The following is a 19,860-nucleotide window of genomic DNA, read 5'->3' as shown; positions in this document are numbered from 1 at the left end:
TTGGCTCATTAGGCATAGCGTGTATTGAGCCAAAACACATGTAAAATTTAAATAAACATTAAGAATTACTTTTATTTTTAATTTTTAGTATGAGGAATGGAAACAAATGATTTGAGAAATATAAATATGTATATATCTTTGCGTATCTTAACAAGCATATTAAATCTTAGTTGGAACTGACAAATGAAACTACCATCTGCTGAAAATTTTGTGAAGTAGATAGCTTTCTCCCTCATAATAGGTGAAAATTTTGAAAGAATTCTCAACCGTGGTACTTTAAGCGGACAATTTTTCCAGGAAATTCATAGGGTTAATGATCAATTTTAAAAAAGAGAATACTATACTTCTCCTTTATTTTACATTTAAAAAAAGGCTAAAGATTTTGGGGTGCAAAAGGTTTTTCTTTATATAATTATACTTCCAGAACAAAATAGATACCTAGCGCACGCTGTCCTTTATTTTATGAGTTCCCATAAAGCGAAAAATAATGTGACAATATTTTACAAAGATTTTCAAATGTCCGGGTTAAAGGTTAATACGACGATGCGATGAAGAAATAGTCTCTACACGGGGCCAAGATAGGGATGGGCGGGAGTCAATGACACCCGCAATACTCTTCCAATATAATGTGGAGAGAGATAAGCGCTAAGTGCCGACAGCCGACTGCCGACTGCTGATAAACACTTTCATTATATTCCCAAACAAAACACAATACAAATGTCAAATAAATAGACACAGACACAAATTGTTCGCCAGATTAGTCCAACCCGAAAATTTTGTGAAAAAAAATAAGTTAAGCTTCGGCAAACTTTTCTGTATAATTAGAACTGATTACACGAATGACTTTGTGTCCAAGTTACACAAGCTAGTGCAAGTACAGGTATCCCAGTGCCTTAGCCATCACCGCTATCCTTCTTTTCTCCCAGGGTTCTTTCACTCAAATCATGTGATCCCACTTGGGCGTGGAGAGGGGCCGACATAAGAATAAGATAAATCACTTTTACTGTGGAAAAATTTACGAGTTAGTCCAAGGAAATTAAAGTAAAACAACAGTTATATTTATATTGATCCCGCCAGGATTCAAACACATCTTATGAACAGTAACCATTACACTACAGAGGCTGACTCGATATCAAATATTCAATAATTTGTTAGTTATTTGCTGTAAGGCATCCAAATTTATATATTTTTATATATTTATATATTTATAACAAATGCTGGATTTTACCCTACTCAGAGGTCGTTTATCAGATTTCATTTTTTCTCACATAAAATTAAAAATAAAAATAAATAAATACCATTGTTAATCACTAATAATGAAGACCAAAAATTAGGGTTACATTTATGAATTTTCGCTATTTTTGCGTTCGTCTGTCTCAAAGTTGTTTAATTGTGGCTTAGACGAGTCTAGGTCTGAGCGACACAATTATCATATTTTATTTTCTGCCAACTAAGTGCATGAGATAATGTATTTATTATGACTGCCAGATTTGACGTAGGTAATTTTTACGAAGCGCACAAAAAATCGAATGACCTCACAAGCGAAAAACATAATGGATACAATAAATAATGGACATTTGTTTTCAGCTTTAGCCACACATATTCTTTGACCTGCGAGTTTTGTCACACTCGTATCTAGACTAAAGGATTTTGACTTGGCTGGCAGCGTTTAAGATTGTGTTAGCTACCTGACGGTGTATAAGACTCTTTTAGTGATTTTTGCAATTTATGCTCTTCTTCAGTGAAGTATATATTATTACCGTGTAAATACTGCATTGTTGGCTAATGCTTATAAAATAAACTATTATGTTTTATCTCACAATAGTTTAAAACGGTTAAGATCTTACATACATCTAAAATAAACGGGTTTCTTCTAAATAAAAGCTTTCTCAAATCAATCATAGATGGCTCCAGTTAATTAAAACATAAAACATCATGAAAACTTAAAATCTATAAAAAATTATCAAACTTTTAAAACTAAAATTAAAAAATATTTAAGACTCACCCCTTCCTAGACTCCATACCAAAGAATGTTTATTTTTAATTTTTAATTTACCTTGTTAATTTTTTATTTTTAATTTTAATTTACTTTGTTTTAATTTACTTAGTTTATAAAAAAAATAAAAATAAATGTGAAACGAACTCCCTCTCTAAACACAAGTATCTACTTTATTAGAGAGGTAGAAACGTTATATATAAGATGTTCTGTATATTTACCTATTTTTAAAAATGTATTTTTGTAAAAAAAAATTTTAAAAAAATATGATATATATAGGAGTTCCAAAAATTTGAGTAGTGTGGTTGTCAATCACGGATGGCCAATGGTGAATATCAACTTCCGGTGACGACCACCACTCAAATTGGTGATTGAAATGATTTAATATATCTTGCAAGGAACAATTTGCTAGGAGTCCTCTCTCTTCCGGTGATAAAGATCTAAACAAAGTAGGGTATTCTTTTAAGCAAATTGAACACTTTGGTATCATTTATTTAAACTCTTTCCAGTACCTCCATATCTATTATGAAATAAATAGGGATACTAACTAACTAACCATCACGCCGCTTCTCCGCAGGGGTAGGCAGAGAGAATAGTATGCCACACCACTCTGTCCTTGCAAACATTCCTCGCCTCTTCCACGTTCATACATCTCCTCATACATACCCGCCGATTATTTCGACTCCTGACCTGACCACTTTCAAGTATTTGGCATACTTGATCGTGCCAAGTTTTTCTCAGTCTTCCTCTGCTCCTTTTTCCAATTACATTCGCCTCATAAATTTGTTTTACCGTTCTTTCCTTACTCATTCGTTCTACATGTCCAAACCATCTCAACACACCTTTCTTAATTTTATCGATAATGCTTGTCTCAGCTTTGAATTCTTTCCTTATTTCACTATTCGAACATCTATCATACTTCGTTTTGTCGCACATTCTTCTGAGAGATACACGATAAATAGGGATACACAATAAATATTTATGTTCTTGAATTAACCGTGACAAAGAAAAAGTTCAAATGATGATTTTTCACCCTATACAAAATACGAAGAACACCTGTTTGCTTTAGATCTAAATTCGCATCATTTTCTGTCGAACAGAAATCACAAAAGCCAATTGCTTCCCTCTATGATACTCAATTCGTCACATTAGTGAGCAACATTCCCGGAAACATTGACAATCTTACTAATCACTTCCCGGACACGTAACGCCGGACTTCAAATGGCCAGAGAAGAAGAGTACGAGTTATCTTGAAATATTGCATCAATCAAAAGAAAACCGAAACATGTCAACTCGCATTATTATCAGGACAGTTGATAAGTAGTTGTGTCGTGCATTAGATGTGTTTATTCAATAACAACACTGGTAAACAGTACGAGTTAAGGTTTCCCTTGACAAGATAAGGAAATAGAATGATGGCGCTACGTACCTACCCACCGCAGAGAGTGGGATGAAAAATTCAAGAAATAGACGAGTAGTCTTGACGTCACGGAAAGCAGTGGAAAATGCATAATGTTTATGATTATCAGTTAGTCGTGCAATTAAGAAAATGCATATCATTATTTGCGTAACCTCAACTAATTGATACTTCTATAGCGAACTGTAATAGAAAGCTAAATTCCAAGAAAGGCGAGAGGTATTCTGCAAAATTGTGATATACGCCTCTGGACAGCTGGCAACGGGATTTGTTAATTATTGTACAAATAGTTAAGACCTTAACAAAGAGAATGGTATAAAATATTCACATGAAAACATTGGATAATTCCTCCTTTTCTGCCTAAATACCCTTCCCGTTTTTTAACATCAATCGACCAAACAGGTTTTTTTTTTTAAATTATTAAATATGGTTAAAAAAGTTTTTTTTATAATTTCAATTAATTTTCTAGACATTTTTACTTAAAATCATAAAACTAATAACATAGTTCTCTCTGATAAAGAGACAGAGCTCTTATAAAATTTACTCAATTTATTTTATAGCATTTTAATGTCTTCAATTTTTTTTATATCTGTAGGAAGGTTGTTGAAGTATATACTTAGTTCCAAGTAGAAATACCTTTTCCGTCCTTAGTGTGTTTTAATAAATATTTTTCCAAAATGGACAACCCCAATTTTAAAACAATTCACATGGCAAATCGATGAAAAGGTTTTGGAAACATTTAAGCAGTCAGGATGTGCGAGTGGGGTGGGGGGAGTGGGACAAGTGTACCTGGAAGCGCCTATAGAGCCGATGCCTGACGTTGCCATCTTTAAGAATCCGGATGAGCATATCCAGGTCCCATAAGTCCGGTTCTCTAATCCATTGCTCCTCTTTGATCATCTGGAACAAGACAAGCACAACTTAGTTAATTCAATAGAATAAAAAAAATAAATAAATAAAACCCTTATACGCACCCCAATGGTGCATAGGGCACTGCTTCATATAAACGCAGTGTTATCTTGATCGTTTACACATGAAGGAAAGGTGATCAGCCCTCCGCTTCAGGTACCAGTCCAGGTTAATATTGAATAAATATTACAGTGAAAAAATCACTTATATTTATTTGACTCCCCCTGGGAATCGAACCCGGGACCTCCAGAACGGTAGCCGAGTGAATAAAATATTTTTTTATTATTTAATTATTACTTTTAATAATACATTGTTATAATACTTTGATGAATGTGTCACCAAACAGCATTCTCCGTTGTTACCGAAATCATCAAACTGGTAGGATTTAAATAATGTACAAATAAATACAGCTACAAAAATCCATCTCTATAATTATACTTATATAAAATCCTGCTTAAAACCCTTAGCACTTTTTAAATGTAATCATTATTATAATTCATTAAATTTAAATTCATTTCTTCAGAAAAATTATACATAATCATGGTTTTCGACCCCTGCCTTGTAGTATATACAACAAAGAATTTTGTCTGACTCTAGTCCCACCAGTCTGATGATGTCAGTAACGAGGACACCCGGTCACTAGTCAAATAAAATAATAGTGGATAAAACAATACATACAATATCAGTGCATAACTTTAACCTAATAAAAAGGACATTGTTATATAATTATTTTTATTTATTTATTTGGCATTTAATTTATAGAACTCCATTTCAATTTGTGCATTAATTGTTTAATCAAACACAGATTTTTTGAGTCTACTAAGTTGTATTTTAATGTTAAAAACCACATAAAAATTAATATTGTGACAATTGTTTTGCCTAGTTATGGCATTTTCAAACAAATGTAAAGATTAAATGGACTGACAGTCCTTATTTAAGGATTGAATGGAAATATTTAATAATTTTTCACATATTAGTATAAGGATGAATTATCGGTTAGTAAGTTAATAATTTAATAACATGATCGGTATTTATTTAGAGGTATCCATCCACCTGCCCTTGCAAAATGAAGGTGACTTATTTGTTTTAGACAAGAATCCTAAATTATAGTGATCATAGATTTGAACAATGCAAGCATTGTGACCAAAATGTTAGTCCACCAACCTCAAACCTCAAATACATTTCCAGGGTTAAAGCCCAGCATTAACATTGCATAGTGTTGCTATAGCAAAATTACCAGTACCATGAAAATACCCACCACCCTCAAATATATATATATTTTTTTCATCTGAATATTTTATTTATATTTTTATTTATCCGCCTCCATAGTGTAATTAATGGTCAGCACGCTCGGCTACCGTTCCGGAGGTCCCGGGTTCGATTCCTAAGGGGGGATCGAATAAATATTAGTGATTTTTTTCACTCTAATATTTATTCAATATTACCCTGGACTGGTACCTGAAGCAGAGGGCTGATCACCTTTCCTTCATGTGTTAATGATCAAGATCACACTGTGTTTATATGATGCAGTGCCCCATGCACCATTGGAGTGCGGATAAAGTTTTTTTACTATTTTTATTATACACTATAGACGTTGGCAAATTGCTATGAAGCAATATCTTCCAACCAAGTAAAAACAAGGCAGTTATAGCGGTCATGGTTTGTACCTTATACAGCTGTTTGAAAGTAGTGAGCAGTTAATACTTGTACATATACGCGTAAAAGAAAAAATATATATAAGGTATTGCAGTATGAACGATTAAATAATAACAATATATTCAAGATCCATAAATTTATGAAAACAAGACACGGGTAGTGGGATCAGGTAAAGAATTGCGGGGGATATTTTACAAAAACCGTAATCGGATCATTTGGACGACACCCCCTAGCCTTTCAAAATTTTCACAGATCATTAAGCTGCTGATTTCTGGGTTTAGGTGGCAACCATTTTCAGCTGACAATCATCCCAAGATTTACATTTATTGGACATTTATACTTCCCAGTCAATTCAACGTTTTTATTTATATTAGGTGGCAATATAGCACTAAATATTTACAACATTTTGAGTGTGTCCAAATACTTGTTCCCAAAATCTGGATTATCTCCAATTACTGGAGTTTTTTTCATATTTTTTTTTGACATCTCATCAAAGATGAAGAAGAATATGGAAGTCTGGACATTTTCGGGGCTGACACCGTCATAGGCTGGTTTAAGTGATCACTTTACACACATGCAACATTCACCAATTCTACCCATTTTTGACAACCACACCACTCAAATTCTTGGAATTTTTATAAATATGAACCAATTTTGAAACATTGTTCTTGAATCACTAGAACTCCACTAGAGACATCTATTGGTGAGTTTAAAAGAAGCTGTTAAAAATGTAAATGCCCAGACTTGCATATTCTTCTTCATCTTTGATGAGATGTAAAAAAATAAAACTAAATATTTATGTGGCGAATGTGAGTGGGAAAACAGAACGAAGATGGAAGAAAAAGAAAACCTAAAATCTGGTGGTGTCAAAAGTATGCGTAATCGGAGGGCATGTATGACTAGATGTATGGATGTGAAGAAAGCTAGGAGTGTATGTCAGGACAGAAGATTATGATAGGACAGTGTATGGATAGTGTATGAGAGGACAGAAGACAGGACAGGCGCCGTGGCATAGTTGGGTTGACGCTCGACTGCGAATCTAGCTTCGCGGGTTCGATTCCCGCCAATTGCAAAATGAATTCAAGAAAGATTTATTTTCAATTGGTATGGGTGTTTGTGATGTATTTTTCACATTTACCTTCCCTATCCTTAATATCCTACCTGCAGACAAGCATCTAAAATAGACACATTGCGGGTTATTTCTTTAAAAAAAAAAAAAAAAAAAGAGTGTGGCATTCCATCCTCTCTGCCTACCCCTGCGGAGAAACGGCGTGATGGTACTAGTAGTGGTATTTAAACATGTTTTTTTTTATTGGTACATAAAAACATATTCTTTTATTTTGATATAAAACACGTATTTTTTACGAATCTACCGGATATGTTAAAGGATCAGTATTATTTACAATTGGTGGCTCAACTAGTCGCCGTTTCTACGAATAGATTTATACAACTATGAATACCGCGAATGAGAATAACACCACGAAATCGTCAAGTGATTTTTGTTCTAAGGTCGTCTGAACGATAACATCGACATAACAACGTACTTATTATATTCAATTCAATTAAGTAATGGGAAATATAATCAAATACAATATTATGTTTAACAGATAAGAAATTGTTTTTAAAAAAATGCATCTCATTTCATTCACCAAAAATGTATGAAAATTCCGTCTTTAAGTCGAAAAATACATACGGAAGAATTATTTTACATTAATTTTGAAAAAGAATAGTAATTTTTCCCAATAACAATTATTTATAATGACTTTTTTTTCAAATATAGCAATGCTCTGTCGTACTTGTTTTTTTCTCCATCGTTTTATACAAATTTTAACCCTTTATGCCGTTAAAATATCCGCCTCCGTGGTGTAGTGGTTACCGTGTTTAGCTACCGTACTGGAGGTCTTGGGTTCGATTCCCAGGGGGAGAGGGGTGAAAATAAATATTGGTGATTTTACTTTAATATTTATTTATTACTTTAATATTTATTTATTATTACCCTGGGCTGGTCCCTGAAGCGCAGGAGTAATCACCATGATATCATGTAACATGTATAACACTGCGTCAACGCGATGCAGTGCCCTATGCACCATCGGGTGCGGTTATCCGCTAACGGCTTTTCTTCTAACCCTTATGGGTTAGAAGAAAAGCCGTTAGCGCCGCTTCGGCGACACGATAATTGTCTACACTGCTGGCATCGTAGCGGCGCAAAATTCTTATTTCGTGTGCATATTTCCTAGTTAGAAAAAAAAACATCCTAAAACAGGCATACCACCCATCTCCATTTATAGTATCGGTCGGGAATTTTGCTCTACTTAAAATAATAATTACGCATAAAACATTACGTCTTTTTACTGTCAACTTTTTGTGACTCGTTAAAAACGGAATTACAGTTGCAAAGTGAAAGTGATTTTGTTGGATGTAGAAAGAAAAAGTGCGTGTTTTATTTTTCTATTTTTTTTTGTATTGGGATTTTTACAGGACAAGTCATTTTTACATACGAGTGTTACAAAATAAGAACTAGTAATATTTCAATTCCAAAATTCAACATTTGTAAATTTGTGAAAATGGCCGCGATGGAGGAAAAGGGGAAAGATTAAGCTCAAGTCAAAGACAAATTGTAGAAAGCGAGGATATCAATGTCGTCTTACAATGTTACAATATTCAAAACTTAAAACGACTAAAAAAAATGTTCATTTTTTCAATAGAGATGACAGGGTAATAAAAAAATAATCATTAGTACAGCGCGTCTATTCATTTAACAATTTCAAGAAATCTTAATTATGCATTATAATTATACAAGTAAAAAAAGAGTTTTGAGGCGGGATATTCGATAACGTAATTGATTTTTTTCGTAAAACACCGTTTTTGTATTGAACAAAATAAGTTTTTCTTCGATATGAATATATAGTTTTAAAAGGAGTTTTGAAAACCAAGAGGTTAAAAAAAATCAATACATATTCTAAAAAAATCAAATTTCAATATATGTATATTCTAAAAAAATGGCTAAAAAATGGGTAAAAAAATGGGTAAAATAAATATTAGTGATTTTTTCACTATCATATTTATTCAATATTACCCTGGACTGGTACCTGAAGCGGAGGGCTGATCACCTTTCCTTCGTGTGTAAACGATCAAGATAACACTGCGTTTATATGACGCAGTGCCCTATGCACCATTGAGGTGCGGATAAGGGTTTTATTATTATTATTATAAAAAAATGGCTCCTCGCGCAGCCGATCGCTCACTGAATTGTGTGTTTGCGAGTACCCCCTTACACTTCGCTTCACCTTGTGTGTGTTACAATGCACGTATACATATGTAACTAGAAAGAGTTTGGTTTTGGCACGGAACACAGAAAGAGTACAGAACTCGAGACATCGTAACACGGGTAATAATATCTCACGACGCCGACGCGCGACGTGTGGCAGCTTCCCGAGCTCATTAGCGGCGGTGCTGCTCTTGACCTCCGGAGCCAAGTCCGTACCCCGCCAGGGCGCCAGGTTGCAATTTTACAAACCCTCGCCTCTGCAGAATAGTGCGGAAGCAATATACATTACTCCCCACATCAACTATTGCGCTTTAATATTGTATTTTTACCCAATAAATAATGCAAAAAAGGACGAAAAAAAGTATAATAAAAAGTAAGTACCGCTAGAATGAAGAAATAAATAGGGCATTGACAGGATTTTTTAAAAATAATTTCACTACTTGCTTCGGCATTCACTTTGTGGTAAATTCTATCGATTTTTAATTTATGTTTAATTTTATTTAGTAAATATCACAATTTCTGAAAATCCATTGTATATTATATTTAAAATAGATTTTAAAATAAACATGAATTTGCGAACAAAATTTGTAATGAATTTATAGCAAAATATTTTTCGAACAAAATTACATCGAAAAGTGACCACAATGATTCACAATTAGAAAATTGTTTAATGTACAAGGCGTTCAAATTTATGATAAGGTGGCAGAAAGTAGAAAACATGAAATTAAAAAATATGTTTTAATTATTGTGAGAGTTACGTAAATGCAGAAAAAAATATGTAAATATGTACCAATAATAAATTAAAGATTGTAGCAATATGTATTAAATTGTAAGACGCAAAATATTAGTTAATATACTTTCTAATGGATATTAGTTACCATAACAAGGCTAAACAATTGTCACAAATTTTACTTTTATGCGTTTTTAAAAATAAAATACAATTTAGTAGTTTTAACATTTAATACATAAATTAAAATGGAGTTCTACAAATTAAACGCCAAATCTATAAATATAATATACAATTTTACTTACACTTAAGCATTATATTACTACTGCTCTATTTTTGGTTGGTTGAAAGATATTGCCTCACAGCAATAAACCTTTTAATGTACATATATTCTGTAGAAAAATTCAGTAATAACTATAAATAAGTTTTTTATATTTTTGTTGAAAAACGGACTTGTTTTGCATTCTAGCTACGGCCTATACAACGCCGCTTATCGAGTGCCTACGTGCTGAACAGCACTGGTGCTGCGGTGCTAGTATTCCTCGTGAGCAAAATAAAATTCTGCTTCAAGTTACCAAGTAGAGAGATACTAAAATGAGTGAAAAATGTAGACGAAACAGCGGACACATTCCTTCGCATTGAGCACGTGCCATTATTGACAAAGATCACAGCCACGACTACAAATTGCGAATTAGCAGCAGGCGATAGGTGTGCCTGTCGCTGAGCAGCGAGTTTTTGGTCGATCTGCGCACTGCCCTCGGCCTGTCTCGAGTCTAGCGAAATTATAGAAATGCGACTTGGTTTACAAAACGTAAACACAATAAGTGTTTACGTTTTGTAAACCAAGTCGCATTTCTATAATTTCGCTAGACTCGAGACAGGCCGAGGGCAGTGCGCAGATCGACCAAAAACTCGCTGCTCAGCGACAGGCAACCATAAAGTAAGGATTATGGAGGAGAATTAGAGACCGAAATGAAGCTTTTTCCAACGCGCCTGAAGAATAGAATTACGTAGCCTTGCCAGACGTCCCGGTTTACCGGGACAGTCCCGGTTTTTAGACAAAATCCCAGTGTCTCGCCCTTTACTTCACGTCCCGGTAAAAATTTAATTTAATTATAGATGACAAAAAAGTCTAAAAATGATTACCTGCGAAGGATTATTTAGGATAATTACATTGTCATTTATTTCACTGTACTGTACGCTGGGAGCATTCCGGTGTCCCGGTGGAAAATTTCAGAAATCTGACAAGCCTAGATTTACGCAATTCTTAAATCATTATTTTCCTTACAAATATCACTGTTAATGAATTACAGTACTTGCAGGTTGCTCTTTGAAAGCTACTGGGTGACTGACTAAAAAACAAAATGAATAAAAACTATTATAATGAGCTAAATATTCATGAAATGATATCGCAAATTACGTACACCAGGTACACCAGGTACACCAGGTACACCAGGTACACCAGGGTATCGATTACATGCGGGAGTGTAGATTATTTTACCTTTACTTGTGGACTTGCATTTCTAACGATTTGGCAACTTAAAATCGATTGACGATCACGCCTGTCAGTAAGTCGATGGATGCCAAAAAGAAAATTTATTACTAAAATGTAACTTTGTTTTAAAATCACTATAAATATTTTATTATAACTTAATTATAATGTCTACCGGTTTCGAAGCTAATCGCTTCTGTATCAAAATATTAGTGATTTTAAAACAATGTTACATTTTAACTATAAAATGGAAAATAACAAATTTAATGCTTCAAATATAAATTATAGAAAAATTTATGAATTTAAGTTTTTTTTACTAAATACACGTAAAGTTAAATGTATCTATCTACACTACGGAGTTAAAGCGTTAACTTCCGCGTGGAATCCCAGGCCAGGATCCGTTTGGACCACAATTAAACTGAAACAAGCTGAATAAGCTAGCAAACTTATTTATTCGACATGCTGTACGCTTGTCACGGTTAATTACGGGACTTAATTAGAGGACATCAATCATCATTTGTATGATTTTAATCAAACTTAAAACGTACGGTCCTCTTTTTTCTCTTCTTATTTTGACAGGTGGCGTGGCGCAACTGGGTAGTCGCTCGACTGCGAATTGGCGTCGCTGGTTCAATTTCCGATAGATGCTAAATTAATCAGAGCAATATTTATTTTCAACTAGTGTTCTTCTCGCGCGGTGGGATTATTTTGAATTCGGAACAATTTAAATTGTGTTAATTTCTCCGTCGGACCTTTGGGTCCTAAAAAGAAAGAAACCTTCCGGGCTGGCAAAATCAAGCCCTTTGGGTCAAAAAAAGGTAGGCCTTTCAGGCCAAAACTTAGGGAGATGTAAACTTAGGATTTTCAAATGGGATAGATAACTGTCAGTTAAATGCGTGTTTGTGATAAAATTGTTACAATATTTTAACCATTCTACACGAATACTAATAGTATTATTCTGTTCACCTCCGTAGTTGATGATTAGCGCGTTAAGGTCCTGGGTCCTATATTCCCGGGGGGTCATATCTGGAACTAGATCGCGGGACTGATCACCTTGCCTTCGCGTAGTTAACTATCAACTTGACGCCGCATGTATCCCATGCTTCATTACTTTATATGTTGTAAATCGGTTCATTGGCACGCGACGCCCTATGAGCAATATGTTATAAGCTTCAAATTTGCAGAGGTTCTGTAATTCCTCCTCGCAAATCCACGTGTGCAAAGTAAATATTGTGCAGGATTCCACATATTACAGACGCGTTATTTTATTAGCGATGTGTGTGACGTGTGTATGAATACACAAGTCGGATTCATTCTAATTCTCATTCAGAAGAGTGGTAAAATACACGGTACAGACACAGGAATGTGTCGTCTCGCCTCCACGTCAGAACGCGACATTTGCGCTCGACAAAATATGTAATAGATACGTAGAAATGTAGAAATGTCAAAGCCAATGCTATCTTGATTTAATAACTCGAAGGTGGGCGCTAAGTGCCCGAAAATAGAACACAAATCCCGGGTATATAATACTAGTGCTCGTGATGTGCGTATGTTTATAGTTTCTAAGATCTTTCAACACGTTATACGTTTCGCACGAATAAAGAAAACTTGTCGGGAACTTAGTGTACCTTTCTGAACATGCTCTTCTCAGAACACTTTCCATTCCTCTACACAACACATCATTCTTCAGTAATTGCTGCACCGTCCAAGCTCTCATGATGGATTTACAGCAACAAAAAATCAAAAAGAAAAATGCATATTTTATACTAACATGAAATAACTAATGAAAATTCAGTAATTGGCCCTGAAACACGGTCACAACGGACGGAAATAAATATGAATTCATTAATAAAATCATTATTTACTCTAATATTATATTTCAATAATCATCATTCCTAAAAGCGTTGATGATCCTCATTAGAATACGAATAGTATTCAAACAAAGATTAATATTTATCGAGCAATTAGGCGAACAGTGTGTTTACGACTAATTTTAAATTTAGATGCAAAATGTCGGAATATTATTCATTATTAATAATTAAGATATGTTTTTTTATAGATATTTTACCAGCGATGTATCTGTATCTGCGATAGTCGTAAAAACTATCTACGCGTTTTATTGGCGGGCACATTTTTGTGTCAAAATATGTCGCGTGTGAAAGTAGATTAGGCAGGTCAGGGTACGATAAAAACATTAGTTTCATTCATGCTGACGGAAAATCTAGCTTGGCATCAGTGAATTAGAATTTTTCAGCTATCGGAAAAACGGAATAAAAAAATGATAGCTTATGACACATTTTTGGCGTTTTGTGAATATATAATAAAAGCCGTCGCCGCGAGTAGAACATGCGAAGAACATTTTACATGTCGCTCACTCCTTTCAAGAACGTCATAAATCAAAATACTTGATTTTTCAGGAGAACGATTTTAAAGTTTAAAAAATAACACAATGTATTAAAAATAAATATCAAACCACTTATTGAACTTTTTACTGTGCAACAGATCTTTTTAGGTAAAACCTGAAGGTTTTTTCTACATTTGAAAAATATTTAATTTATTCATAAAAATAATAACACAATACATTTTCTTCAAAATGCAAAAACAACATTTTCTGACCTGTAGCTGGTAAATATTAAGTTAAAAATATGCCTCTTTTGCTGGGATACAGTACATTTTCTGGGCATTCCGGAAACATGCACAACTGAAAATTGACGATTTTTGATTTATGACGTTCTTGAAAGGAGTGAGCGATGTGTAAACTTACCCCTAGATAAGGAAGGCCACGCTGACACATAAACAAACAATTTATTAATTATTGATTTTTTTGATTTGAAGTTTTTCTTGGTAAATACTACTATTTCTTAAAATCTATTGTGACACGCGTTTCGATGCATTTCCGCATCATTTTGAAACACCGTACACAATAAATTTTAAGGAATACATAGTTGTATTTACCAAAACTTACATTAAAAATAGATAGATTATTACCACAAAATGACTGCCGAATCAATTAATAAAACAAATAATTAATGTTTATGCAGTATGTAAATGTGTTAGTAGAATTAGATTATTTAACTGGTTAATATCACTTAGTGACCATAGCAACGTAACGTCAATATACCTGCTAGTGCGCATCCAACTCAGGAGGTGAGCGAGCGTTTGTTTGTTTGAAGAACACGGCGTCTGAAGCCACGAAGTTGGGAAAAGGAAGGCCTTTGCGTGGGCCAACCAAGGCCAATATTGGGAATAAATGTTGAATTTCATGATCTCACGATTTATAATTTTTGAGTATTAAAATGTAAACATTTAAAATATCAAGTTAAAGAAAGGTAAACCTTCTTACATCACACTTAAAATCAGACACCGTAAATTAAATTAATCAAACACCATACGGTCCGCCTCTGTAGTGTAATAGTCAGCACGCTCGGCTACCGTACTGGAAGTCCCGGGTTTTTCACTCTAATATTTATTCTACATTACCCCGGACTGGTACATTGAAGAGCAGGACTGCACCTCATCACCTTTCCTTCGTGTATTAACCATCAAGATAGTACTGCTTTTATATGATGCAGTGCCCTATGCACCATCGGGTGCGGATAAGGGTTTGGAGGAGAAGAAAGCTTAACTGCGAGCAGTTTTGAATTATGCATTTACGATTTTTAGCAAAATAGTTAGCCAAATGAATAGCGCGCAATACAGGAAGCGTAAAAAAAAAAACAAAAAAATATTAAGGATGATTTAAAGGCAAGCAAACTTACGTATTGATAGGTACTGATAAAAAATACGCTAATAAAAATAAAAATGATGATAATAATAATATCAAAAAAAAAGATAAACCTACTAGAAAAATACTGCCAAACGAAAATTTTATTTATTTATTTTACGGTGACTCAAAATTATGATAAAACATTATTTAATACATTTTATTACAATACCTAGATTGTGTCTGATTCAATCGGAGTGATTGATTGTTGTGAAAGCTAATTTTCCCGAGAGGACGAAGCGCCGAATGATAAGGAAAACAATAGTTCAGATAATAATATTTCAATGGTATTTATTCCCTGCTCATCAATCTGTTGTCAGGGTTGTCAACAATGCGTATTTTAGAAAAAAATATATAGAAATTTTACAGAACAGTTATATAAATACATTTTTTTTTTTTTTTTATTTTTTATTTTTTTTTATTAATTTACATTAACGAGTAACACAAAACAGGTATTTGTACCATTCCAGTTACAAAATTTCACATTTGTTATTCAATATAAATACCTGGGAGAGGGACGGGAAGAGGAAAAGGGGAAAAAGGAAAGATCAAATTGAGCTTTGATCAAAGACAAGTTGTGTGAAAATAGGGACACACCACGATATAAATATCGACTTACTATGTAAGCGATTTCAGTGCTGACAATGTCTAGTACAACATAGACAAATTCTTATATTCATCGGTGACCAATTTTGATGAACGATAAATATAGGAACCTTGTTTAGAGTTTGTTCTACTCGTGGGAAGTGCTCGGTATATATGAAATAGTTAAGGCCCAGCATTCGATAAATCGCAACTTAATTTTCTCTAAACCCAGATAACATTTTACGTAATTGTTTTTTTCTTTTCAAAACACCGTTTTTGCATTGAAAAATTTTTTTTTTGTTCGAAATAATTATATATATGGTTTTGAAAAGAAAAGACTTATTGAAAGGTAAGGAGTTGAAAAAAACATATAAAAATATTTTTTCTATGTACTTATGTTCTAAAAATCATATAAATATCCAATATACCTACGTTCTTTAAAAAATCGGGCGTTGAAAGACAGTTGGCCGGGGAATGAGTTCTGTATTTGCGAATATCCCCTTAAGGATCACGCTAAAAATATGAAAATGTGTGTGATGACGTCAGAAGGAGTTTTGCACGGTAAAATAAATAGTAATTTACCTTGGAGCGATGCGACGTCACAGTGACGTCATGAAGTGGGTTTGGTACCTGTTATTGACCGTACAGCGATCCAGAGTTAATAGATGCAAAAAACACGTAGGAATACTTAAATGTTATTTTTCATACAAGAGAGTTCAATATTTATAATAATAAAAGTAAATTTGGTTAATTTATAAAGCGCCAAGTCAAATAATACCTCAAGGAATTACATTTCATATTTACATGATAAGCCGTATCTTTCCCTAGCTTAGCTAAAACCAAACATTCTGTATACAATTTACATAGCGGCAAACCGTAGTGAAAATAAAGGAATCAAACATGGCGACTTCCATTTCCAATCAACAAACGAATGTCAATTTACAGGAAATTATAGAAAAACAGTATAACTAACTGTTTATATTGTTTACCAGGAGTCTATTCCAAAGTTCCTGCCATTCTTACTGCCGATGACGCCAAACTTTCTCACATTTTGAATCGACTAAACACATTGGAAACAGTAGCCAATTTATTAGCCCTGCTAAATTTTAGCAGCAAGGGGTAGATTAATTAAATCTGACTAGGACCGATCAAGCAACGATAAAAGCCAATTGTGATGAAGCTGACCACGGCATGTGACGAGTCCAATGTGAAATTCGATGAAAAACTACCCCATCGAGGTTATGTTCTGATAATTTGACGAACTTTTTCACCAGAATTACGCGTTGTTTCTGCCTTTAACTTATTAACAAGTGTTTACACATGTATAATACCAATCCGCCTCCGTAGTGTAATGGTCAGCACGCTCGGCTACCGTTCTGATGATCCAGGGATTGATTCCCAGGGGGATCAAATAAATAAAAGTGAAATTTTACTATAATATTTATTCAATATTACCTGAAGCGGAGGGCTGATCACCTTTCCTTCATGTGTTAGTTAACGATCAAGATAACACTGCGTTTAATTATGCAGTGCCCTATGCACCACTGGGGTGCGGATAAGGGTTTGAATGAATGAAATAATACCAATTAATGAGTTTTATTTCATTACACACGACTAGTTTTGACAACTACAGATGTTTTCATCACATGTAGATAAAAGTATCTGTTGTTTTCGAAACTAGTCGTGTGTAATGAAATGAAACTCATGAAGTGGTATTACACAAGTATTTAATTTATTTATTTAAATAATCAACATGTCATTCCACAAAGTTAATGCCGAATCAATAAATAATATTATTAGCTTGAACGTTGATATTTCTACTTATTTTACCACTTATTTCATATACAACATTTTTTACTTGTATTCAAATCATTAATATTCATATAGTAACTCCCACGTGGAGTGAAATCCGGCATTTGCGAATAAATATGTGGTCACACTTGTAATATTGTAGAATGGGTGTTTGCTTTGTCGAATGGAAGAAAGTGAAACTTATCGATGCGTTTTTGGACACTTAATTTATTTTTTTACTGATACTATTTTCGGCATCGATATTTAGTAACTGAAAGCGGATTAGCCAGTCATTCGAGGGTTAGATTGTTATTAGCTGACCGGTCACCAAATAGGAAGAACCTTGTCGTATTGCAATATGATACAAGCTCGAGTAATTATTTTAAATACATTATCAGAATGAAAACAACACTGTTGTACATAATTACCAGCGAAATAAGAGAGACTAACTTACTCATTGCGACAGCAAAATGGCGATCAAGCGAAAATGGTTCCAACAAGAGCAAATACCTTCTGCTAACCCTTGTTCGCACCCAGTGGTCTTCTGTATCATATCGACGTGGTGTTATCTTGATCGTTACGTGTGGTTATGCGCTTCTTGTACCAGTCCAGGGTACTATTAAATTCTTGCCAAATATAAGTTATTTTCACTCTCATATGAAATAAATATGAGAGTAAAAATAATATATATTTATGTTGACCCTCCTGGGAATCGAACCCGGGACCTCCGGCATGATAGTCAAATGCGGAAACAAGTACAGTAGAGAGGTGGACAAGTAAGCAGGTACTTAACCATATATGTAATTAAAAAATCATAATACATTAAAATACCATCTTGTATTTTTTAATACGTACTTAATAACGTATTACACAATTCAGTTACTGCGACCGGATAACTAAGCGATTACAATTGTAAAAAATGACGAAATTCACACCCTTGATAAATGAATCAAAATAACACATTTATGTAGATTGAAAACATGGATAAACAATGGCATTGATTGAATAATTGAATCCGTAATATTTGAGGAAACATTGCTAGCGGATTAGATAACAACTTATTAAAAATCCACCAGATGAAAACATGCAGAATGACGTACCTACAATACACACACGTAATTGGACAACATGTTAAGTGTGTGTTTACAAATCTGGGTTTCCTCCGCTTAGGAGTTATTTTTACATTTTTTTGAGATTTGAACATAGATGAGATATCAAAAAAAAACATACTGGTGTTGATATTATAGCATAGCAAAGCTTATCAGCCGAAACTAGTCGAAAAGGATTATTATTTTGATATTTTCGTTAAATGACACGCAGCAGTACAAATATTTCCCAGTAGCATTTTTTCAATACACGAGTCCCGACTCGTGTATTGAAAAAATACTACTGGACGCAGATTTTGGCCCTTAAAGCAATGTTAAGTCGCAACCTTATTGTTTCTAAATCCAAGTAACATTTTTCGTAAATGATTTTTCTCTTAAAACATCGTTCTTGTTTTGGAAAAATAAGTTTTTCTTCGAAATAATTATACTATTTTGAAAAGAAAAGAACTATCGAAAGGTAAGGAGTTAAAAAAATACAAAAAAATATTCTTTCCATATATACTTATTCTAAAAACAAAAAAATCCAATCAATATCCAATTTTTTTTAACTGAGCGTGAGCACACGACCAGCCCCGAGCGCGGCTAAACGCATTCATCAGAATCAAATCATTGAACGCTTGAGCCTTAAAAAAGAAAACGTGTCCGGTGAAAAGCGCGAGGGTGACAACCCTAATTTACGTGCAAATATTTTGTACTTTTATGCGAATAAACTATTTCCCAACGACAGTTTTTGCAAAACTGTCATGTCTCTTGATTTGTATCAAAGGCTATTTCCTTCGCTAGTTGCACACTTCACTGCACAATAAATAGACGGCAAAAGATATTCTATTATTCCAATCGTAGCATTAGCGAACCTGTTATCAATTCCGAACGACAATTCAATGCTAATCTAGACTGACGAAATATCATCTACACACTCACACCTTATCACACTACTCGGGTGGTCTGAAATGCTGAAAATCTTGACCGTCTAAGTGACTTCAAATTAAAAACCAAAATCTTCAATTTGATTTGATTCGCTCGCTGATCAGCACGCGACCCGAGAGACCATAGACGTGATCAACCAGCCAATGACAATCGGACACGAGCGAAGTTTAATTCGTAATAATCGAATACACAACCCGGCAATAAATAGCGAGCAGTCTTGGTG

At 34.0% G+C, this 19,860-nt stretch overlaps 1 protein-coding gene across 2 annotated transcripts in view; it reads right to left on the bottom strand.

Moving 5' to 3' along the window:
* The window catches only part of Pat1 (Protein interacting with APP tail-1), a 47,100-nt gene that overhangs the window by 11,982 nt on the left and 15,258 nt on the right, over positions 1–19,860 (bottom strand). For both annotated transcript variants that reach the window (XM_088269168.1, XM_088269167.1), the window contains exon 2: positions 4,203–4,313. In XM_088269168.1, coding sequence (XP_088125294.1) covers positions 4,203–4,313 — 111 coding nt within the window. The remainder of the gene's footprint in view (positions 1–4,202; positions 4,314–19,860) is intronic.

Source organism: Brachycentrus maculatus, unplaced genomic scaffold (assembly GCF_059751285.1).
Source record: "Brachycentrus maculatus isolate JH-2025_06_01 unplaced genomic scaffold, ASM5975128v1 h1tg000340l, whole genome shotgun sequence".
NCBI lineage: Eukaryota > Metazoa > Arthropoda > Insecta > Trichoptera > Brachycentridae > Brachycentrus > Brachycentrus maculatus.
This window is presented reverse-complemented; position numbering and strand designations above follow the sequence as displayed.